This window comes from Gorilla gorilla, chromosome 17 (assembly GCF_029281585.2).
Source record: "Gorilla gorilla gorilla isolate KB3781 chromosome 17, NHGRI_mGorGor1-v2.1_pri, whole genome shotgun sequence".
NCBI classification, from domain to species: domain Eukaryota; kingdom Metazoa; phylum Chordata; class Mammalia; order Primates; family Hominidae; genus Gorilla; species Gorilla gorilla.
Window position 1 is genome coordinate 108,325,001 of NC_073241.2, and position 16,683 is coordinate 108,341,683.

At 47.4% G+C, this 16,683-nt stretch overlaps 1 protein-coding gene across 4 annotated transcripts in view; it reads left to right on the top strand.

The window, feature by feature from the left end:
- SALL3 (spalt like transcription factor 3) overlaps positions 1-8,549 on the top strand; it is a 22,483-nt gene extending 13,934 nt beyond the window's left edge. The window contains exons 2-4 of one of the 4 annotated variants that reach the window (XM_055368029.1): positions 1-794; positions 1,011-1,351; positions 7,503-8,549. The exon at positions 1-794 is cut by the window's left edge and continues 2,038 nt beyond it. In XM_055368029.1, coding sequence (XP_055224004.1) covers positions 1-794; positions 1,011-1,351; positions 7,503-7,634 — 1,267 coding nt within the window. In that variant the 3' untranslated portion in view covers positions 7,635-8,549. Of the gene's footprint in view, positions 1,352-2,775; positions 3,450-7,502 lie in introns of those variants that run through there. The other 3 variants (XM_055368031.1, XM_055368028.2, XM_019014309.4) reach the window with 3 other exon arrangements.
- The last annotated feature ends 8,134 nt before the right edge of the window (positions 8,550-16,683 follow it).

A 16,683-nucleotide genomic window follows, 5' to 3' on the forward strand; every position in this document is an offset into this window, starting at 1 on the left:
CAAGTGCAAGATCTGCGGTCGCGCCTTCACCACCAAGGGCAACCTCAAGACGCACTTCGGCGTGCACCGTGCAAAGCCGCCCCTGCGCGTGCAGCACTCCTGCCCCATCTGCCAGAAGAAGTTCACCAACGCCGTGGTCCTGCAGCAGCACATCCGCATGCACATGGGCGGCCAGATCCCCAACACGCCGCTGCCGGAGGGCTTCCAGGATGCCATGGACTCCGAGCTGGCCTACGACGACAAGAACGCGGAGACCCTGAGCAGCTACGATGACGACATGGACGAGAACTCCATGGAGGACGACGCTGAGCTGAAGGACGCGGCCAGCGACCCGGCCAAGCCACTCCTGTCCTACGCGGGGTCCTGCCCGCCCTCCCCGCCCTCGGTCATCTCCAGCATTGCCGCCCTGGAGAACCAGATGAAGATGATCGACTCGGTCATGAGCTGCCAGCAGCTGACCGGCCTCAAGTCCGTGGAGAACGGGTCCGGGGAAAGTGACCGCCTGAGCAACGACTCCTCGTCGGCCGTGGGCGACCTGGAGAGCCGCAGCGCGGGCAGCCCCGCCCTGTCCGAGTCCTCGTCCTCGCAGGCCCTGTCGCCGGCCCCCAGCAATGGTGAGAGCTTCCGCTCCAAGTCCCCGGGCCTGGGCGCCCCGGAGGAGCCCCAGGAAATCCCGCTCAAGACCGAGAGGCCGGACAGCCCGGCCCCCGCCTCGGGCAACGGAGGCGCCCCAGGCCGCGCGGGCATCAAGGAGGAGGCGCCCTTCAGCCTGCTGTTCCTGAGCAGGGAGCGGGGTAAGTGTCCCAGCACTGTGTGTGGTGTCTGTGGCAAGCCTTTTGCTTGCAAGAGCGCGTTGGAAATCCACTACCGCAGCCATACTAAGGAGCGGCCGTTCGTCTGCGCGCTCTGCAGGCGAGGGTGCTCCACTATGGGTAATTTAAAACAGCACTTACTGACACACAGATTGAAAGAGCTGCCTTCTCAGTTATTTGACCCCAACTTTGCTCTAGGTCCCAGCCAAAGCACTCCTAGCCTGATCTCCAGCGCCGCACCCACCATGATCAAAATGGAAGTGAACGGTCACGGCAAGGCCATGGCGCTGGGCGAGGGTCCCCCACTGCCCACGGGCGTCCAGGTCCCCGCCGGGCCTCAGACAGTGATGGGCCCGGGCCTGGCGCCCATGCTGGCCCCCCCGCCGCGCCGGACGCCCAAGCAGCACAACTGCCAGTCGTGCGGGAAGACCTTCTCCTCGGCCAGCGCCCTGCAGATCCACGAGCGCACGCACACCGGCGAGAAGCCGTTCGGCTGCACCATCTGCGGCCGGGCCTTCACCACTAAGGGCAACCTCAAGGTAAGAGCATGGCAGGCTCCAGCCCCGGCTGCGGTGCGGCCGAGCCACGGTGGCTTTCTCCATCACCTGCCGCAGACACAGCGGCCCAAGTCCTGCTCCTATCCTGGCCAGGGGGGTGAGATGCCACGCGTGTGGGTGTGTGTGCGTGCGTGTGCGTGGTGTGTGTGTTGTAGGCTGTGATATGTGTGTGTCGGGTGTGCGTGTGGGTGAGTAGTGTGTACCTATGTGTGTGCAGGTGTGTATGGGTCGTGTGAGTGTGCATGTGTAGGTGCCCCATGTGTGGGTGTATGTAATGTATAACGTGCGTGTGCAAATGTGCATGTTGTGTGTGGTGTCTGGCATGCCTGTGTGTCCCTTTGCACACACACTTAGACTACATTCCTGTTAATCCGCTGTGGGAGGAACAGGAGCCTGGGCCTCTCCCGGGGAACACGGGCCGCTGGGCCTCTGATGCCTTCAGCCAGGTTAGGCATTCGTTAGGGGTGAGAACGCTCACTTTGCAACTTGGTGGGTAGGTCCAGGGCCCGAAGCCCTCTTGAATCTGATAGAAAATAAACTTGGTTTTAAACCTCACATGTAATACAAGCAGTACCAAGGCGAGGCCACTCAACAGGCCCTGTCGTTCTGTCCGTGTGGCTGCCAAAAGGGCCCATGGGAGGGGCGCTGGGTGAGAAGCTCCTGGCGTGGGGCAGAGGAGCCAGCGCTGTGCAGTGTTCCTGTATGAGATCACAGCAGCAGCAGTAGAGAGGGTGTGTGACGAGTACTGGGTGGCTCAGGCCTGTGCCTTGTGCTGTGTTGACTGATGGCTGCTTTCTGTCATCTGTGAAGTGCACGTTTGCAAAGCCAGCCTGTCTGGGTTCCGGCAGCCTCTTCAGACAGCCCAAAGATCGATGCCTGTGGTTTCTACCTGGCGTGCGTGGGCTGGATAAGAACTGCCCCCAGGGCCTGCTGGCCGCAGGTGGCCCTGGGATGTTCTAGAATTAATGTTTTTTTGAGAGAAAGCAAGAGGAGAGGGGCACAGTCAGAGAGTCCCAGCAGTAGAAGATGCAAAGTGGGGGACAGTAGAGGTCAGAAGGGAGCCAGGGCTTGGGCACGTGAAGGAGCAAGACCTGGACCCTTCGAGCTCCAGAACATTCTCTGCGTGGCCATGTGGGTTTTACACCTTAGGGGAAAATTACTCGAAAGTTTGTCAACTGAAAGACCGCATTCATTAATTTATATTTGTTGGTTTTGCTTATTGTATTCAATAAAACAAGATGTTTGCATGTAGAAATATAAAGTGCCCAGAAAAGTCCACCTGTGTTTTGTTGTCCGTAAGTCGCGCTTGGGAGCGGGGTGGACCTCTGTCTGCTGCGGTGGAAGCGGAGCAGCTCTGCCTCCGTGTCTAGGCGCTTACTCGTGGGCTGTCTCCGTGTCTCGCGCAGGTGCACATGGGGACACACATGTGGAATAACGCCCCCGCGAGACGCGGCCGCCGCCTGTCTGTGGAGAACCCCATGGCTCTCCTAGGGGGTGATGCCCTGAAGTTCTCTGAAATGTTCCAGAAGGACCTGGCCGCTCGGGCAATGAACGTCGACCCCAGTTTTTGGAACCAGTATGCTGCAGCCATCACTAACGGGCTCGCCATGAAGAACAACGAGATCTCCGTCATCCAGAACGGCGGCATCCCCCAGCTCCCCGTGAGTCTTGGGGGCAGCGCCCTCCCCCCTCTGGGCACCATGGCCAGTGGGATGGACAAAGCACGCACTGGCAGTAGCCCACCCATCGTCAGCTTGGACAAAGCAAGCTCAGAAACAGCAGCCAGCCGCCCATTCACGCGGTTTATCGAGGATAACAAGGAGATTGGTATCAACTAGCCAGTGACTCGCTCATCTGCCCTGCCCAGGCCCACGTTTTGAAGTTGGAGCATCAGGCCTCCGACCTTTCTTGCCTCGGTTCTCGTTACACTTTCACCCATAGCAGAAAACACTTTGTGCGGCTGCCGAGAAGTGGTCTCGTAAGCGCTGCATGGCGCTCCCTTCAACAGCAAGCCTGACTGTTCTTGAGAACTCTGCAATCTTTTAAATAAGCTTCCTTCAAAAAAAAAGTGCTTGGAAAACCGCCTTAGGAACAGAAAGAGCTCAGACCATGTCCACTTCCTTTCTCCTGAAACCTAATAATCTCTACGAGGGAGAAAGGGGTTCTCTGCGGTATTCCAGTGAAACTCATTTGATGGTTTATTTTGAATTAGACACTTGAACGATGTTTTTTAGAACTCTTCGTGTTAAAGACGTGGTTTAGTACTCCCAATGCTGTGTATCATGACACTATCTTCCTCTGTAGTATTTATAATGTTAAGATTATGCGGGTAACAGACAATATAATAGCCCCGACCTTAAACGAAGCTTTTGTACTGCAGAATACATCTGGCTATGTGATTTTTTTTTTAAGCAAGATTTGTTTTACTATAAATAAGTGGATTACTTCAATGCAGGCAAAATTGTGAAGTTCTGTTGGGAAAGATAGCATGCTTTTCGTGTGCAAGTACCTGTCAGTAATAAGCCTTTTTTTTTTTTTTTTAATTTAAATGTTTGTAGCTGCTATGTGGACAGTTGTTTTCTAGTGTGGTCTGTAGCCCAATCACTGGGGAACGAGTTACAGACAAACATCACCGTAAATGACTCACAACATTATAAACAGTTGTGAGAAAATGTTTCACATTATCAAAGCTGTACAATAAAAAGGTAATGTTTGTATAATGTGGTTGCAAACTCTTAATTTATACTATTGCACTTTTAGTATTTTGTATTAGGGAGGTTTGTCTATAATTTGAAAATTTAAAAAAATGTAAAGTATTTTATAAATAGTACTTCAGTTTAAGGAAAATGGGAAAACTGTTACAGTTCCTTGTTTTGTCTTATGGTCAAACAATATTAGAAATCTATGCCACTTGAAAAGCCACCAAGACTTGTCAGCTCTTCAGTAAAATAGGGCCTGCCGTTTCTTAAATTAAAATGATTTATTTAACTTTTCTACAAAGCCCACTTTAAAACTGTGACCACCCCCTAAAGAAAACTTGGTGAATTCATCCTAGGACTATGACGTCAGTACAAGCCAGGAAGGAACTAGGAGAACCTTCTGCAGGTCTGATTTTCATGTAAGTGGGTCTGTCTCTCTGTGTCACCCACAGACAAGATTGTGGCTGCCTGGTGGCACTGGTCACATGGACAGTAAACCCAAGAGAAATGGCAAGTATCAGGCAGTACAATCAGTCATGACTTTGAAATTTTCCGAGTTCCTGATTTATTTATTATCTTCTCAGATGAAAGCAAAGCACAGTGTCCTCTGATTTTTCAGAACACAGCCTGGCGCTGATGGCTGAGCTGCATCCAACCAGGAGGGCCCCGGAGGCTGGGGCGGCCGAGGCAGCCCAAACACGGCGTCGTGAACTACCTCATTTTCGTGCGTTGCAAGTGTGCTGGCGTCTGACACTATGAACTTCCAACAACAAAATTGTTCAAGAGATGCTCTGGTAGCTGGGTAACTGCAAGGAGTTGCATGCCCCTGAAGAAAGAATCAGACAGTGAAGTCTTCTCGGTCGAGACAGAAAAATAGAACAGTCTTCTCCTAACAACCACAGCAGCATCAACAATCATTGTAAGAGGATGAGCTGTTTGTGCCAGCGTGTCACTAAACAAAAAGAGTATCAAAGACTCATTAGCTGTTTATTTCTATTGGAAATGAACACTGAACTCTACAGCTCTGTTTTCCACAGTGATGAGATGTAACTTCGCCCCACCATGCCACCTCCTCACGGGATGAGGGCTCGGGGTGTCTCAAGCGTTAGGCAGAGAAAACTGAGGTGGCTTAAGGTCACTGTGTTTCAGCAGTTGAATGTTTTCATTATTTATCTGTGTCCTTTTTGGTGTGTGTGTGTGTGGTTTTTTTGTTTGTTTGTTTTTGGTTAGTATTTGGTACCATATAGTGTTCTCTCTTCTCCCAAAAGGATGTGTATATAACTAAAGAGAAATGTAAAGTGTTGTAAATAAGATGGCTCATGAAGGTACAGTGAGACTGATCCTCCTGTGTGCAGGGCTAGGCCATCCCTCTGCATGGTGAAGAGAGACACTATTTTTATACTGTAATGCCATGCGGGGCTGGGACCTCTCTGAGCAGCTGGGGATTGTTACCTAGACCCAATATTTTTTATTATTAAATCTTGTGGCTTGACACATCTGCTGACTGAAATGGATGTCTTAGTCTAGGTTACTATTTTTGTCATATGGAATTGAATAAAATGCAGGATGTAATGTTATTTCTGAGTTGCGTTCCTTGATTTTTCTAATGGAGAAAGTGGAATTTGAGGAGGTCATTTGTGGTGGGTGTGTATCCGTGGTATTTCCACCAGGAACGTCAACACAGGTTGGCAGCTTAGATTTAAGCAGTGTCTCAGTGCATCTTGATTGGTCTTGAAATTTTTGTTTTTTGCTTTTTTCCAAAATAAAAATTCAGCCTCCTAGTTGTGGATTCTTTTTACATCTATGATGGAAGAAGATGTGGTAGAAAACTCCTATGTATCAGAGACTCCGCAGTGCCCAAAAATGACCACTCGGAATTGCCTTCCCGTTGTCAGCATGAAGTGAAAATACCGGCTTTTCAGGTCGCTTGAACAAATAGATGTGCATCAAATCACATGACAGGACAGGAGTGGGTGGGACGGTGCTCACAATGTGGCAGCAGCAGCAGCTTTGTGAGCTCACGGTGGCAGCTCCACACAGCTTAATTCCAGATGGAGAACGTCCTTAATTTAAAATAAGCTTTACCTCACTGATAACGTTTGATAAGAATGATTTTATAGCTCCTGGATTTCAAGATACGTAATCAATTTCTTCTTTTTCTTTTTTTTTTTTAATTTTTAAAATGAATAACTACTGATAACCTAGAAGCTACAGTAATTTTTACCTGGGACGTGCCAGGTGGATTTTAAGGAATGATAAAGGTACTAACCACTAAACTAACCAATCCAGGCCAACCTTCCAGCAGATATTATAAGCCTTAGAAATCAAACCATGTAGATTTCAATGCTAGAATAGAAATTATAAAATGTAAACTGACTAAATGAGATAGTAAATTCAATTTTTTTAAAGTAAGGAATTAGCAAAAAATGTACAGCCATCTAAAGTAATTAATATAAACTAACATGCAGGAGAAAAGGGATTTACTACTTGTATTTCAAAAATACTTCCAGAGGTAAGATCAGAGGTGTTTGGCTTGGCAAGCCTGGGTGTTTGCTGCTTTCTGATGCCAACTGGTGATGTAGACTGTGTATCAAAGAATCATAAATGCCAACAATCCCTAAAAATTATTTAAATACATTTCTAGGTTCATTACAGGAAACATTAACATTTAAGCTAATTAATAAGTACTACTAAAGGGCTAAAAAGCAATTGTCTTCCAGCTCTCGCTGTTTAATTTTGGCCCCATGGAAGCTCGGAGGCATGGGAGCCCCTACCTGCTTTTCTGCGTTTGGCAGGCGTTGCCCAGTCCCCATCTTGTGTTTTACGAAGCCACAGTGAACATCAGGGCCATTTCTTTATTGCTAGGCTGCATGTATGTTTCCAGCCCAACCAGCTTCAAATCCCTGTATTCGCTGTGGCTGTTTGTCTAACGCCGCAGACGTCCACACCTCTCATCTTTCTGGTGCACGCGTGAAGCTGGAGACCGTGCTGCACATGTGTCATTCTCGCCCAGCCTGTCACCCGCCAGCTCACCGCCAACCTGAGGGCCCCGTGTTCAGGCCTTTGTGTTACTACCTTGTGCTCATTTGCTAATTACTGACACAGGGAGCCAGTACTTGTTTATTCCTTTGAAAAGTTTGTTAGGACACAGTGCTTTGTTGAAAAAAAAAGGGCATGAAGCGTTTATACCGGCAGGTGCTTCATTGAAAAAAAGAGGGCATGAAGCGTTTATACCGGCAGACCTGTTTGCTGCTTTTTAGCTGTGTTAAAACTTGGTCTACAAAATATTCTATGTAACATGAGGAAGGAAATGACATTCCCCTTTTTCATTTAAGAAGGAAATATGGGCATTAATTCTCAGTATTCTTTATGAAGTGAAAACTTTAAAATGAAATCACAATAGAGGCTTTTTTTTTTTGTCTTTCTCCTTTCAGCATTTCTGTACCAAGCGAGGCTTAGGGCGTGACCTTGTCCTCCCTGCATCGTCCTGGCTGGTACAATCCACGCTGGGACCCGGGGAGAGGGCCCTGCATGGAGAAGGTTCTCATTCCTCCTGTGCCATGTAAAATCTGCTTTCCTGTCTGTAGGAAGAGGGTAGAATTTGATGATATTCAAATCCTTTTCAGTTGTAAAATTCCATGTTTTTTTTTTTAAGAACTACCACTAATGTACATCTTTCTCTTTACCCAAAAATAATCATGAAAAAAATTGATGGTATTTATATAGAGAGAGAAAATATGAGTTATTACTTAAAAATATTCTCCCATAGATATGAAAAATCAATTACAAATAAATTTGCTAAAGAAACTACATGGAATCATTTTTGGATCATGAAAAATGTGTTTGTCTCTTTTTTTATAAGAAAAAGCCATTGAAATTATTGATGTTAAAAATGCAACTATACTTGGTAAAATAAAATCAAGCTGTGAACTGATGCTTACTGCATATTCTGTTAGATAAGAGATGTTAGAAACATATTTGATTTTTCCATGAGTCCTGCACACAAGTACACGCACAGCCCCTTATTACAGCACTATATATTCAAAAGAGTATGCAATTGAAAACAATGTGGTTTTTTTTCTTGTTCCTTAGTAGAATATCAGAGAGCCTAAACTATGAACATTGGTGTTACTGTCCTGATTTCTACCACGGTCTGCATCTTTGGCCTGTTTTCATTGGAAGTATCATAGATTGTCATTTGGACAGACCATTCCTAGCGAATACTGGCCTTTCGCGGAGCTTGGAAAACCCTGTGGGAAAATCAGAAAGCTGGCAAGACAAGAGGAAGAAGAGATGTCACGGTGTCAGATTATGTTTGTATTCTGTTCTGTCCAAAGTTCTTTACATCAGTAAATGAAAAACAAAACAAATGATGCATAGGCCACGCCCTGCAGTGAAAGATGCAAGAACTTGTTCATATTGGTATGAATCGTTCACTGTATATGATTCAAACATGTGGAAATAAATGTTTGATTACAGTCGTTCCAAATGTGATTATTTGTGAACATGGGAAATGGGTAACCCTTCCCCCATACTTTCTAAGTTGGTATGATGCACATATTTTAAATTACAGAAAAATCTATAAACTAGAATTTTTACAGAAAAGTGTAAATTATTTCCTTCATTCCTCATGGTTATTTTAGGTATGACTAATTCCATTATGTGTTCTTTCTAGCTTAATTAAAGAATATCTGAATTTTAATGCCAATACCTTTTTACAAATAGGGATAAAATATCTAAATGACAAAATCATTTTTATAACTGACAAGGTCTTTTAATGTTTCTGTTATTTGATTTTTTTTCTCTTTGCTGTATCAAGGACGGTTTAAGAACAGCTCCCGTTGTGACCTCAATTTACCCAGAAGAAACATGCCCGCCCCCCGTCACGCCGCTGCTACAGCAGAACAAGCAGGCCTAGAAAAACATTTTCCATGTCAAATGGTGACAGTCTTATGAATACACAATTAGAAAGTGTAGAAAGACTTCCCCACACATTGAGATCATTTAAGGAATATTTTGCACATAAGCCTCTCACCCTTGTTTGTTTTTCTTTGTGATTTTTAGTAACAGAGCTTCACACTCCACCATGAAATACAGCTGACAGGTCTGCGGAACTGCACAGCTTCAGCCTACTTAAAATGTTAGGTTTGGAACCATCAAGAAAAATTTTGCAACCCAGACCCTTTATATTTGGGATTCTTAAAAATCCTACTGGTAATTCAAGAGCTGGGTACTGTTAAAGCATATTCTTCTAAAGATAAACAATGCAGTTATTATTGGACATTATAGACACATGCTGAGTAGTAAGTGGAATAATCAGCCTATAATTTCACCCAAGAAACTACTAGATCTTTATTGATTATTGAGAAATAGAGTGCATAAACCTCAGATGTTAATTAGGGACTGTAGGTAATTTGGGCAAATGAACTCTTATTAATAAATATTTGTAAGTAATTAGTTTTTCCCAAGCAAAACTCTAAACATATTCTCATCTCAGAACATGTTATAGGATCTGAAAATAAAATCTAACCTGTTGTTGAAGTTAATGAATCCCCCACCTCATTCATTCGGCGCGAATTCCTTGCCTAAAGACCCTGTGTATGTATTCACGTGTGCGTTGCCGTCTCTCACTGAGAAGTTATCTCGTGGCTTGGTTACTCTGTTCTTTCAATTTATGTTTTAACCTTGACACTACCACCTCCATCACCGTCTGCTGAAGAGTAGCTGTAGACCAAGTTTTAAATTACAACAATAATGTGGTTATTTTCAAGGATGGTCCCTGAGACCAAGCTCTGAACCCAATAACCTTTTCCTTCCACTGGCCTGAATTAGAGTCTTAGTTTTAGAAACACTCAGTTGTCTCTGAAAAACTGAAAATCATGGCTAGACTTAGTATTTAGCTGAAGGCAAATTGAAGATTTTCTCAAAAGCCCTGAAAAGGGGACCTGACAGAGGAGTTCATGTCCTCGCGTCCTCCCTGGGCTCGGGTGTCAACTTGGCACAAACCAACCATTGTCAGTGGGCTCAGACCTTGTCCTGGTGGGTGCACAGCAAATTCACGAGTGCACGTGGTGCCCTCCATACGTAGGCATCGGTACACCAGCTGAAAAGTGTGTGTGTGTGAGACAGACCACACGTGTTTGCTGCCTGCCTTAGGGATCGATGCCTATTGCTCCAGGATCGATCTGATCGCAACCACAAATAGTGAAGGATTGGCCAAGTCAAAGCTCAATTTGCCCACAGTGTGTGGCTGATGGAATCTAACTCGATTGGCTCTGGGAGTGTTAAATGAATAATTATAAGCCACATAAAAGTAATAAATGCATGGAAATAATATTTGTAACCACAGGGGCAAAAAGCATCACCACACCCAGATAGCTCATCTTTGAAGGAACCAGAAGGAGAACATGGGCATCAGAAGGTCTTGCAGAAGGGCATTTCCTGCCTTTTGATAAAAGTTCACTTCAAAAAAGCTTCTTAACTCCCAATCTTTATCTTGCAAAATTGTTCAGAACTACTTTTAATTATTTTAACCTTCATTATAATATTTAGTCGAAATTTCTACTTTATTATAAGCTGTGTGGACAAGAAAGAGTGACTATTTGAAGTAACAATCAACTATCTAAGAGGAGGTGCACTTAGCTCAGCAAATGTCCAATTGTCCAGAATAACAAGTTAAACTTTTTAAGTAGAAAATAATGCTGAGCTTAATTATTTTATTAATGCATACTCCCTGACATCAGAAAATCCTAGCTTTTCTAAACTTCATAGACACAGATGAAACATTTGACATATGTTTGCAAGGCTGGCTTAATTATTATTATATTAGAAAATATTCAATACAAAAATTAGCCGGGCCTGTAATCCCAGCTACTCAGAAGGCTGAGGCAGGAGAATTGCTTGAACTCGGGAGCAGAGGTTGCAGTGAGCTGCGATCACACCACTGCACTCCAGCCTGGGTCACAGGGTGAGACTCCATCTCAGAAAAAAAAAAAAAAAAAGAAAAGAAAAAAATTCTCTATTTCACAAGCATTTAAATAATTGTGTGTTTGATATTACTCGTATTTCCCATGCTTTTGTAATTAGAGAGATGGAGCTTTTCTCTTGATGTGTTGGAATTCCATCCGCAGAAGGCTACGTGTTGCAGAGACACTTCTGGAATACTCAGTTCACTGATGCGAATATAACCCGTTACTTGGTCCTTCAGGATGAGGCACCAGCCACAGGATTCCTTACCCAGTGGGACAACTTCCTCCATGACTTTTTCTTTTTTTTTTTTTTAGACGGAGTTTCGCTCTTGTTGCCCTGGCTGGAGTGCAATGGCACAATCTCAGCTCACTGCAACCTCCGCCCCCCAAGTTCAAGCGATTCTCCTGCCTCAGCCTCCCAAGTAGCTGGGATTCCAGGCATGAGCCACCACACCCTGCTAATTTTTTTGTTTGGTTTTTTTGGTTTTTTTTTTAAGTAGAGACAGGGTTTAAGATGTGGCGGAATAAGTCCTCTGGCAACACGAACGCCAGGCTTCCTGAAGCCACAGGTGAGGGGAAGGAGGCTGCCGGGTGGGCAGCCGTTTCTCGGGCTGTGCTGTGGCCTGCGCCGGGCCTGGCTTCGAACTTCGAGGCCGAGTTCCGATCCAGTGGCGAGCTAGCAGGTGTCGGTCCGCTTTCGACAGTCACTTCTTAGGTAAGTCCCTGAGTCTCGCAGCGGCCTTGCTTCTTTACGAGCGCTCATGCGTGTGTCTCTGCACGAAGCCACGGAGGCCGGCGGAGCAGAGGGAAGTCAGCAGACGTTCCTGAGTCCCCTCCCCAGGCTCTCTGGGGACCGGGACTCTGGGGCAGAGCTCCGAGCCCTGGGCCAGCACCGAAAGCAGATGCCCCCGCAGCCCACATGCAGCCCTCAGTGACCTCGACCCCAAGGCTCTTGTCGGGGTGGAGGGCGCGTGGGCTCCAGAGGCGTCGAGCACCGGACAGGGCGGAGGGCAGCTCCTCCCCTCCCAGGTGCGCAGCCGTCGCGCCGCAGGGAAGCCTGTGACCTCGGCTGTCGGTGCCAGGATGGTTCCTGCAGGCGTGTCCGGGGTGAGCCCTCACTCTGGCCGCAGAGCCCGTTCGATCCAGGCCCTGCGCCGCGACATGGAATGAACCGCGGGGGACCGAGGCGCTGCCCTGGGAGGGAAGACCCGGCCCTGGGAGCGGGGCCCATCCTCGGGGCCCAGGGCGAGCACTGCGCAGGGAAGGCCTCTGCCACCCCCAGGCATGTCCCCTGGCCGGCACGATGGCTCCTCGCCAACTGTAAAGGCAACGCTGTCTCCAGGCCGCCAGAATTTCGGCCACAGTCAGCACCCGATGAGCCCCGCGGGGCAGCGTGCGGCCGTGGCTTCTCACCGGGCTGCGGGGCTGCGGGTCCCGGGTGGGCCCATTGCCCGGTCGCACTCGGATCTTGGAATAAAATGTGGGCGTCCATGTGAGGCCGGGGCAGTGGCTGTGACGCCCCACGCGGGGTGCGATCTCTGCGGGAGCCGGCCGCCCTGTCCCTGCCTCGGCCGCACGCTGACCCGGGCCCGCCCTTCTGCGCTGACCCGGAGCCGCCGGCCTCCCTGGGATGTCATTTTAGCACGTGAGTCTCAACCTCTTTTCCGTTCGGTCCCACACGGCACCAGGTTGCTACTCACTGTTGTATTTTAAATAACGTCTCTCTCCTGTTCCAGTTCCACAGGCTCAGGAGGCTGGCCCCGCAGGCAGGTCTGGGCACCCAGGCCACTGCTGAGCCCTTCCTTTTGGGGGGACACAGAATCACAGCAAAACTCTCCCGTGGCGCGGTCACCCCAACAGCTCCACGTGGGGGTCGAGTCTGAAGGGTCAGCCCTAAGCCCTAGGCTAGTCAGCTGTGATGACCGAATGGGACTGCGGAGTTGGGTCCAGAATTAACCTAACAGTTAAAGGTACACCTCACAGCTTAGAGGGAAGGGTTCCCGCAGGAAACTTGGCCCGCCTCTCTGCAGGCCCATCGGATCAGAATGTCCAAGGGCAGAGCCCAGGTGTTGATCAGTGTGAGGCCAGGATTTAAAACCGCTGGTCTGCACTGGACTTAGTGCTGTGACATCGGCACAGGGCCCTGGCCATGCGTCAGATGCAGATTCCAGTTCTCCAGGTCTGGGTGGGGCTGGGACTCTGTAAGTCTGACAAGATCCCAGGCGGCTGGTACAGCTGCTTCCGGTCTTGGGACCACTTTAAGGAAGCTTTGAACAGTGCTTAAAGAGGGAGCTGGCCCTGTGCTGTGATGAAGTAGAAGTTTGTCTCCAGTGCTGCCCAAGGCACCCAGTGTCCTTATGTCCTTTTTTCCAACGCCCTTGTTCTATCAGTAAAGTTTGCATTTGACTACAAAGAATGGAAACCCCATATCATAGCTTCAGTCGGAGTTTGTTTTTCTCACATAACTCGAAGTCCAGAGCAAGGGGGTTGCTGGGGATGACTCAGCACCTCACGGACACCCCCACAGGCATTAGTGTGTGGGTTGTTCTCATGCTGCTCCCCACGTGACCACAGGATGGCTGCTGCAGACCCAGCCATTGCATTCACGCTCCCTCAGAAAGAGAAAAGAAGAACAAGGGCACCAGGCCTGGAAGCCAATCCTATCTCTTGATCAGAAGAGTGAAAGCTTTTCTGGAAAAACCCCATTCGGCTGACTTCTGCTTAGGTTTCTTGGATCCACACTGTGTCCTGGGGCGACTCCCAGCTGAGAAGTGAGTCAGAAAGGCTCACTATCAAAAGAAAAAGAGCAAAAGAAAAAGAGGAGAGGTAGAAGAGATTACAATTTCTGGCAGATTGGCTTCCCAGAAGCCGAACTTCTGTAAAGTTTGAAGAATATTTCTGCATTTATAACACTCATATCAGTTCATCAACAAATATTTACTGGACACTTGTTACGTGCACGGCTTTGCGGCTGGCTCCACTAAGGTGAGAACCTATATATGTTCCCACAGATTACACACAAGGCGTTGAATTGAACGCCCGATTCTATTCAATGGAGGAGAAGAGTCGTCGGCCATGCAGTGGCTCATCCTGGGGCCCTCTGGCTTCCTGCCCTGAGCCTCTGTGCCGCCAGCCTCACGCATGCTTGGCCAACAGGACCTGTTCAGCCCTCTCCATGCTGCCCGAGGCTGCTTCCTGCCAACCCCGTGAACTAAGTGGGTTAGTGGGCATCATGCTAATCCTAGACGGCCTGGGCTCTGTGATCAGAGAGTCGTCTGTTTGGTTTCTAGCTTTTACTCGCACAGCTTTTACCCACAGGCCACTGCCTGTGCTCTCTGAATCTCAAAAGCGGGGTTTGTGAAGTGGAACCCAGGGGTCCGCCTTGCTGGGCTTCTGAAACGGTCACCAGCCTGACGCCATCCATTCCTGAGGTCTCCCTCTGCCCAGAACGCCTCCCCTGGCTCTTTCAGGCACCCATCCCTCCTAAAGGGAACCATCGGCCATGTGTAAGCGGAGCAACGAGGAGACCACATCCGCAGTCCAGAGATACTGCTCCAGCAACCCGGTCAACGTGTGGGAGGGAAGCGGGCGGTGGGCTCTGCACCGTCCATGGCTGGCTCCGGGCGACTTCCAGCAGAGCCAGCTGAGTGGGGCAGCCTGAGGCATGGGGCCAGGGCACAGCACCCCACAGACTCCAGGATCCCGACCCCAAAGTTAGGGCTGAGGCTCAGCCTCGTCAGGGGGCCAGGGGATGCTGCAGCCTTTGGGGGAGTTAAATTTGATAATGGGGGTAGAGTGAAGCCATCACACTCTGAGCTCTGATGCAGATAGCCACAGGCAGGCCCAGGACTGGAGCCAGGACCAGCAGGACAAAGCCACTCCAGTGGCCTGTCTGCAAGGTGAAGGGGCCACTGGGCCACCTTTCGCTCCAGAAAGTGGTATGCGAGGTGGTTGCAAACGGTCCCACTTCTGGATGAGGTTCCCACCACTCCCTGGCTTGTGTCTGCACGCTGTCCATGTATTCCATCTTCCTCATCAGAGGAGCCCGCGTGGCCCACTGCGGGATACTCACCTTGCCAACCGCTGTGGGCCAGGGTCGTGTTAACACCCGAGAGATGCTTCAGACGCAGGCCTGCGTGTTGGTTGAATTATCCTATGCATTATTATGTGAATTGTGTATCACAAGGGAAATATATGTACGTTCTCACCTTAGTGGAGGCAGCCCCAAAGTCTTGCCCGTAACAAGGGTCCAGTAAATATTTGTCGATAAGCTGATATCTGTGTTATAAATGCAGAAATATTCTCTGAATTTCACAGAAATCTGGCTGAAGAGGGAAGCCAGTCCACCAGGGAACTTTAATCTCTTCCACCTCTCCTCTTTCTCTTCTTTTAATAGTAATTATTGACAGGGAATGCTGAATGGTTTTCTGCGGTCACATTCCCGTGTTCAGTTTAATGATATGGGGAACTGCAGATGGAGGTGAGGATAACTTGAAAAGAAAGGGTATTATTGGTAAATGCGCTGGAAGCCTTGCAAATTTGAGAGGATAAATGGAAATTTTACAGGACTAATGAGTTTTTGAAAACTGTTAGCCAGCCTTGTCCAAACCTTTCTCTCCCTATTTAAGATTTTCTAAATTAGAAACTCAGAAATTTCAGTAGCTGTTTTGGTCCTGGAATGAATAAACAGCCCAAGTAGATGGTGTGTTTCCATTTGTTAAACGTACACTGTATCTTGCTTCCATTGTAATCATAGAGCATTATTCTTACTGCGATTAATAGTCTGTTCAGAGCACTTGCTTTGTGGAGCCAAGATCTAGATACTTTGCAACCATCGCTGTAATTCAGCTGTCAGCAGGGACTGAATTCTAGGCATTTACATTTAATTTTCATATGCACTATGGTATCCTGGAACATTTCCATATAAACCTAAAATTAAAATTTGAAGCAAATGCACTATATTTCTGAAATCATTCTTGGTTCTAGGAGTTTATAACCCAGTGGTTATTAGAATCTTGAGTTTGTTTCTTGGGCTTAAGCCTTAGTGTCAAATTTGAATTTGCATTCATCATTGAATTGTCACGGACCTACAGCCACATTTAAAAATCTTTGAATCCAAAAGGCTTGCTTGTAACGGTGAACCTTTATGCACTTTGAGCTGTGAAAGTGACCTTTATTTTTATTACTATCATCAACCATTTCATCGGATGCCACTGTCAACTGGCTTAAATATTATTTGCCTCAGTGTACGTAAGCCCTAGGGAATTGTTATCCCCATTCATCAGCTGAGATTGTATTTTACTTAGCATTTATATCCTTCCATTATGTAACATTATGTAGCTGAATGTGAGGAATATGCTAACTATCCTTAAATATAATTTTCCTCCTAAGCAGATCATATGAGATTATTTTGCCTCTTGCAAAAACTCCTCTGTTAAATATTTTATCTCATTGCCTAGAAATATTCTTAAATATAATACAGATAAATCAAAAAAATTAAGTTGCTCACAGTTTTATTGGCAATAATGTGAGAAATAATTATAAATTCTAAGTTGTGGGGTTTTTGCTGTTGTGGTTTATTTATTTGTTTCCCATATCAAAATTTACAGCGATATTTTGTTAACATGTTAGAAATCTTTCAGACTAC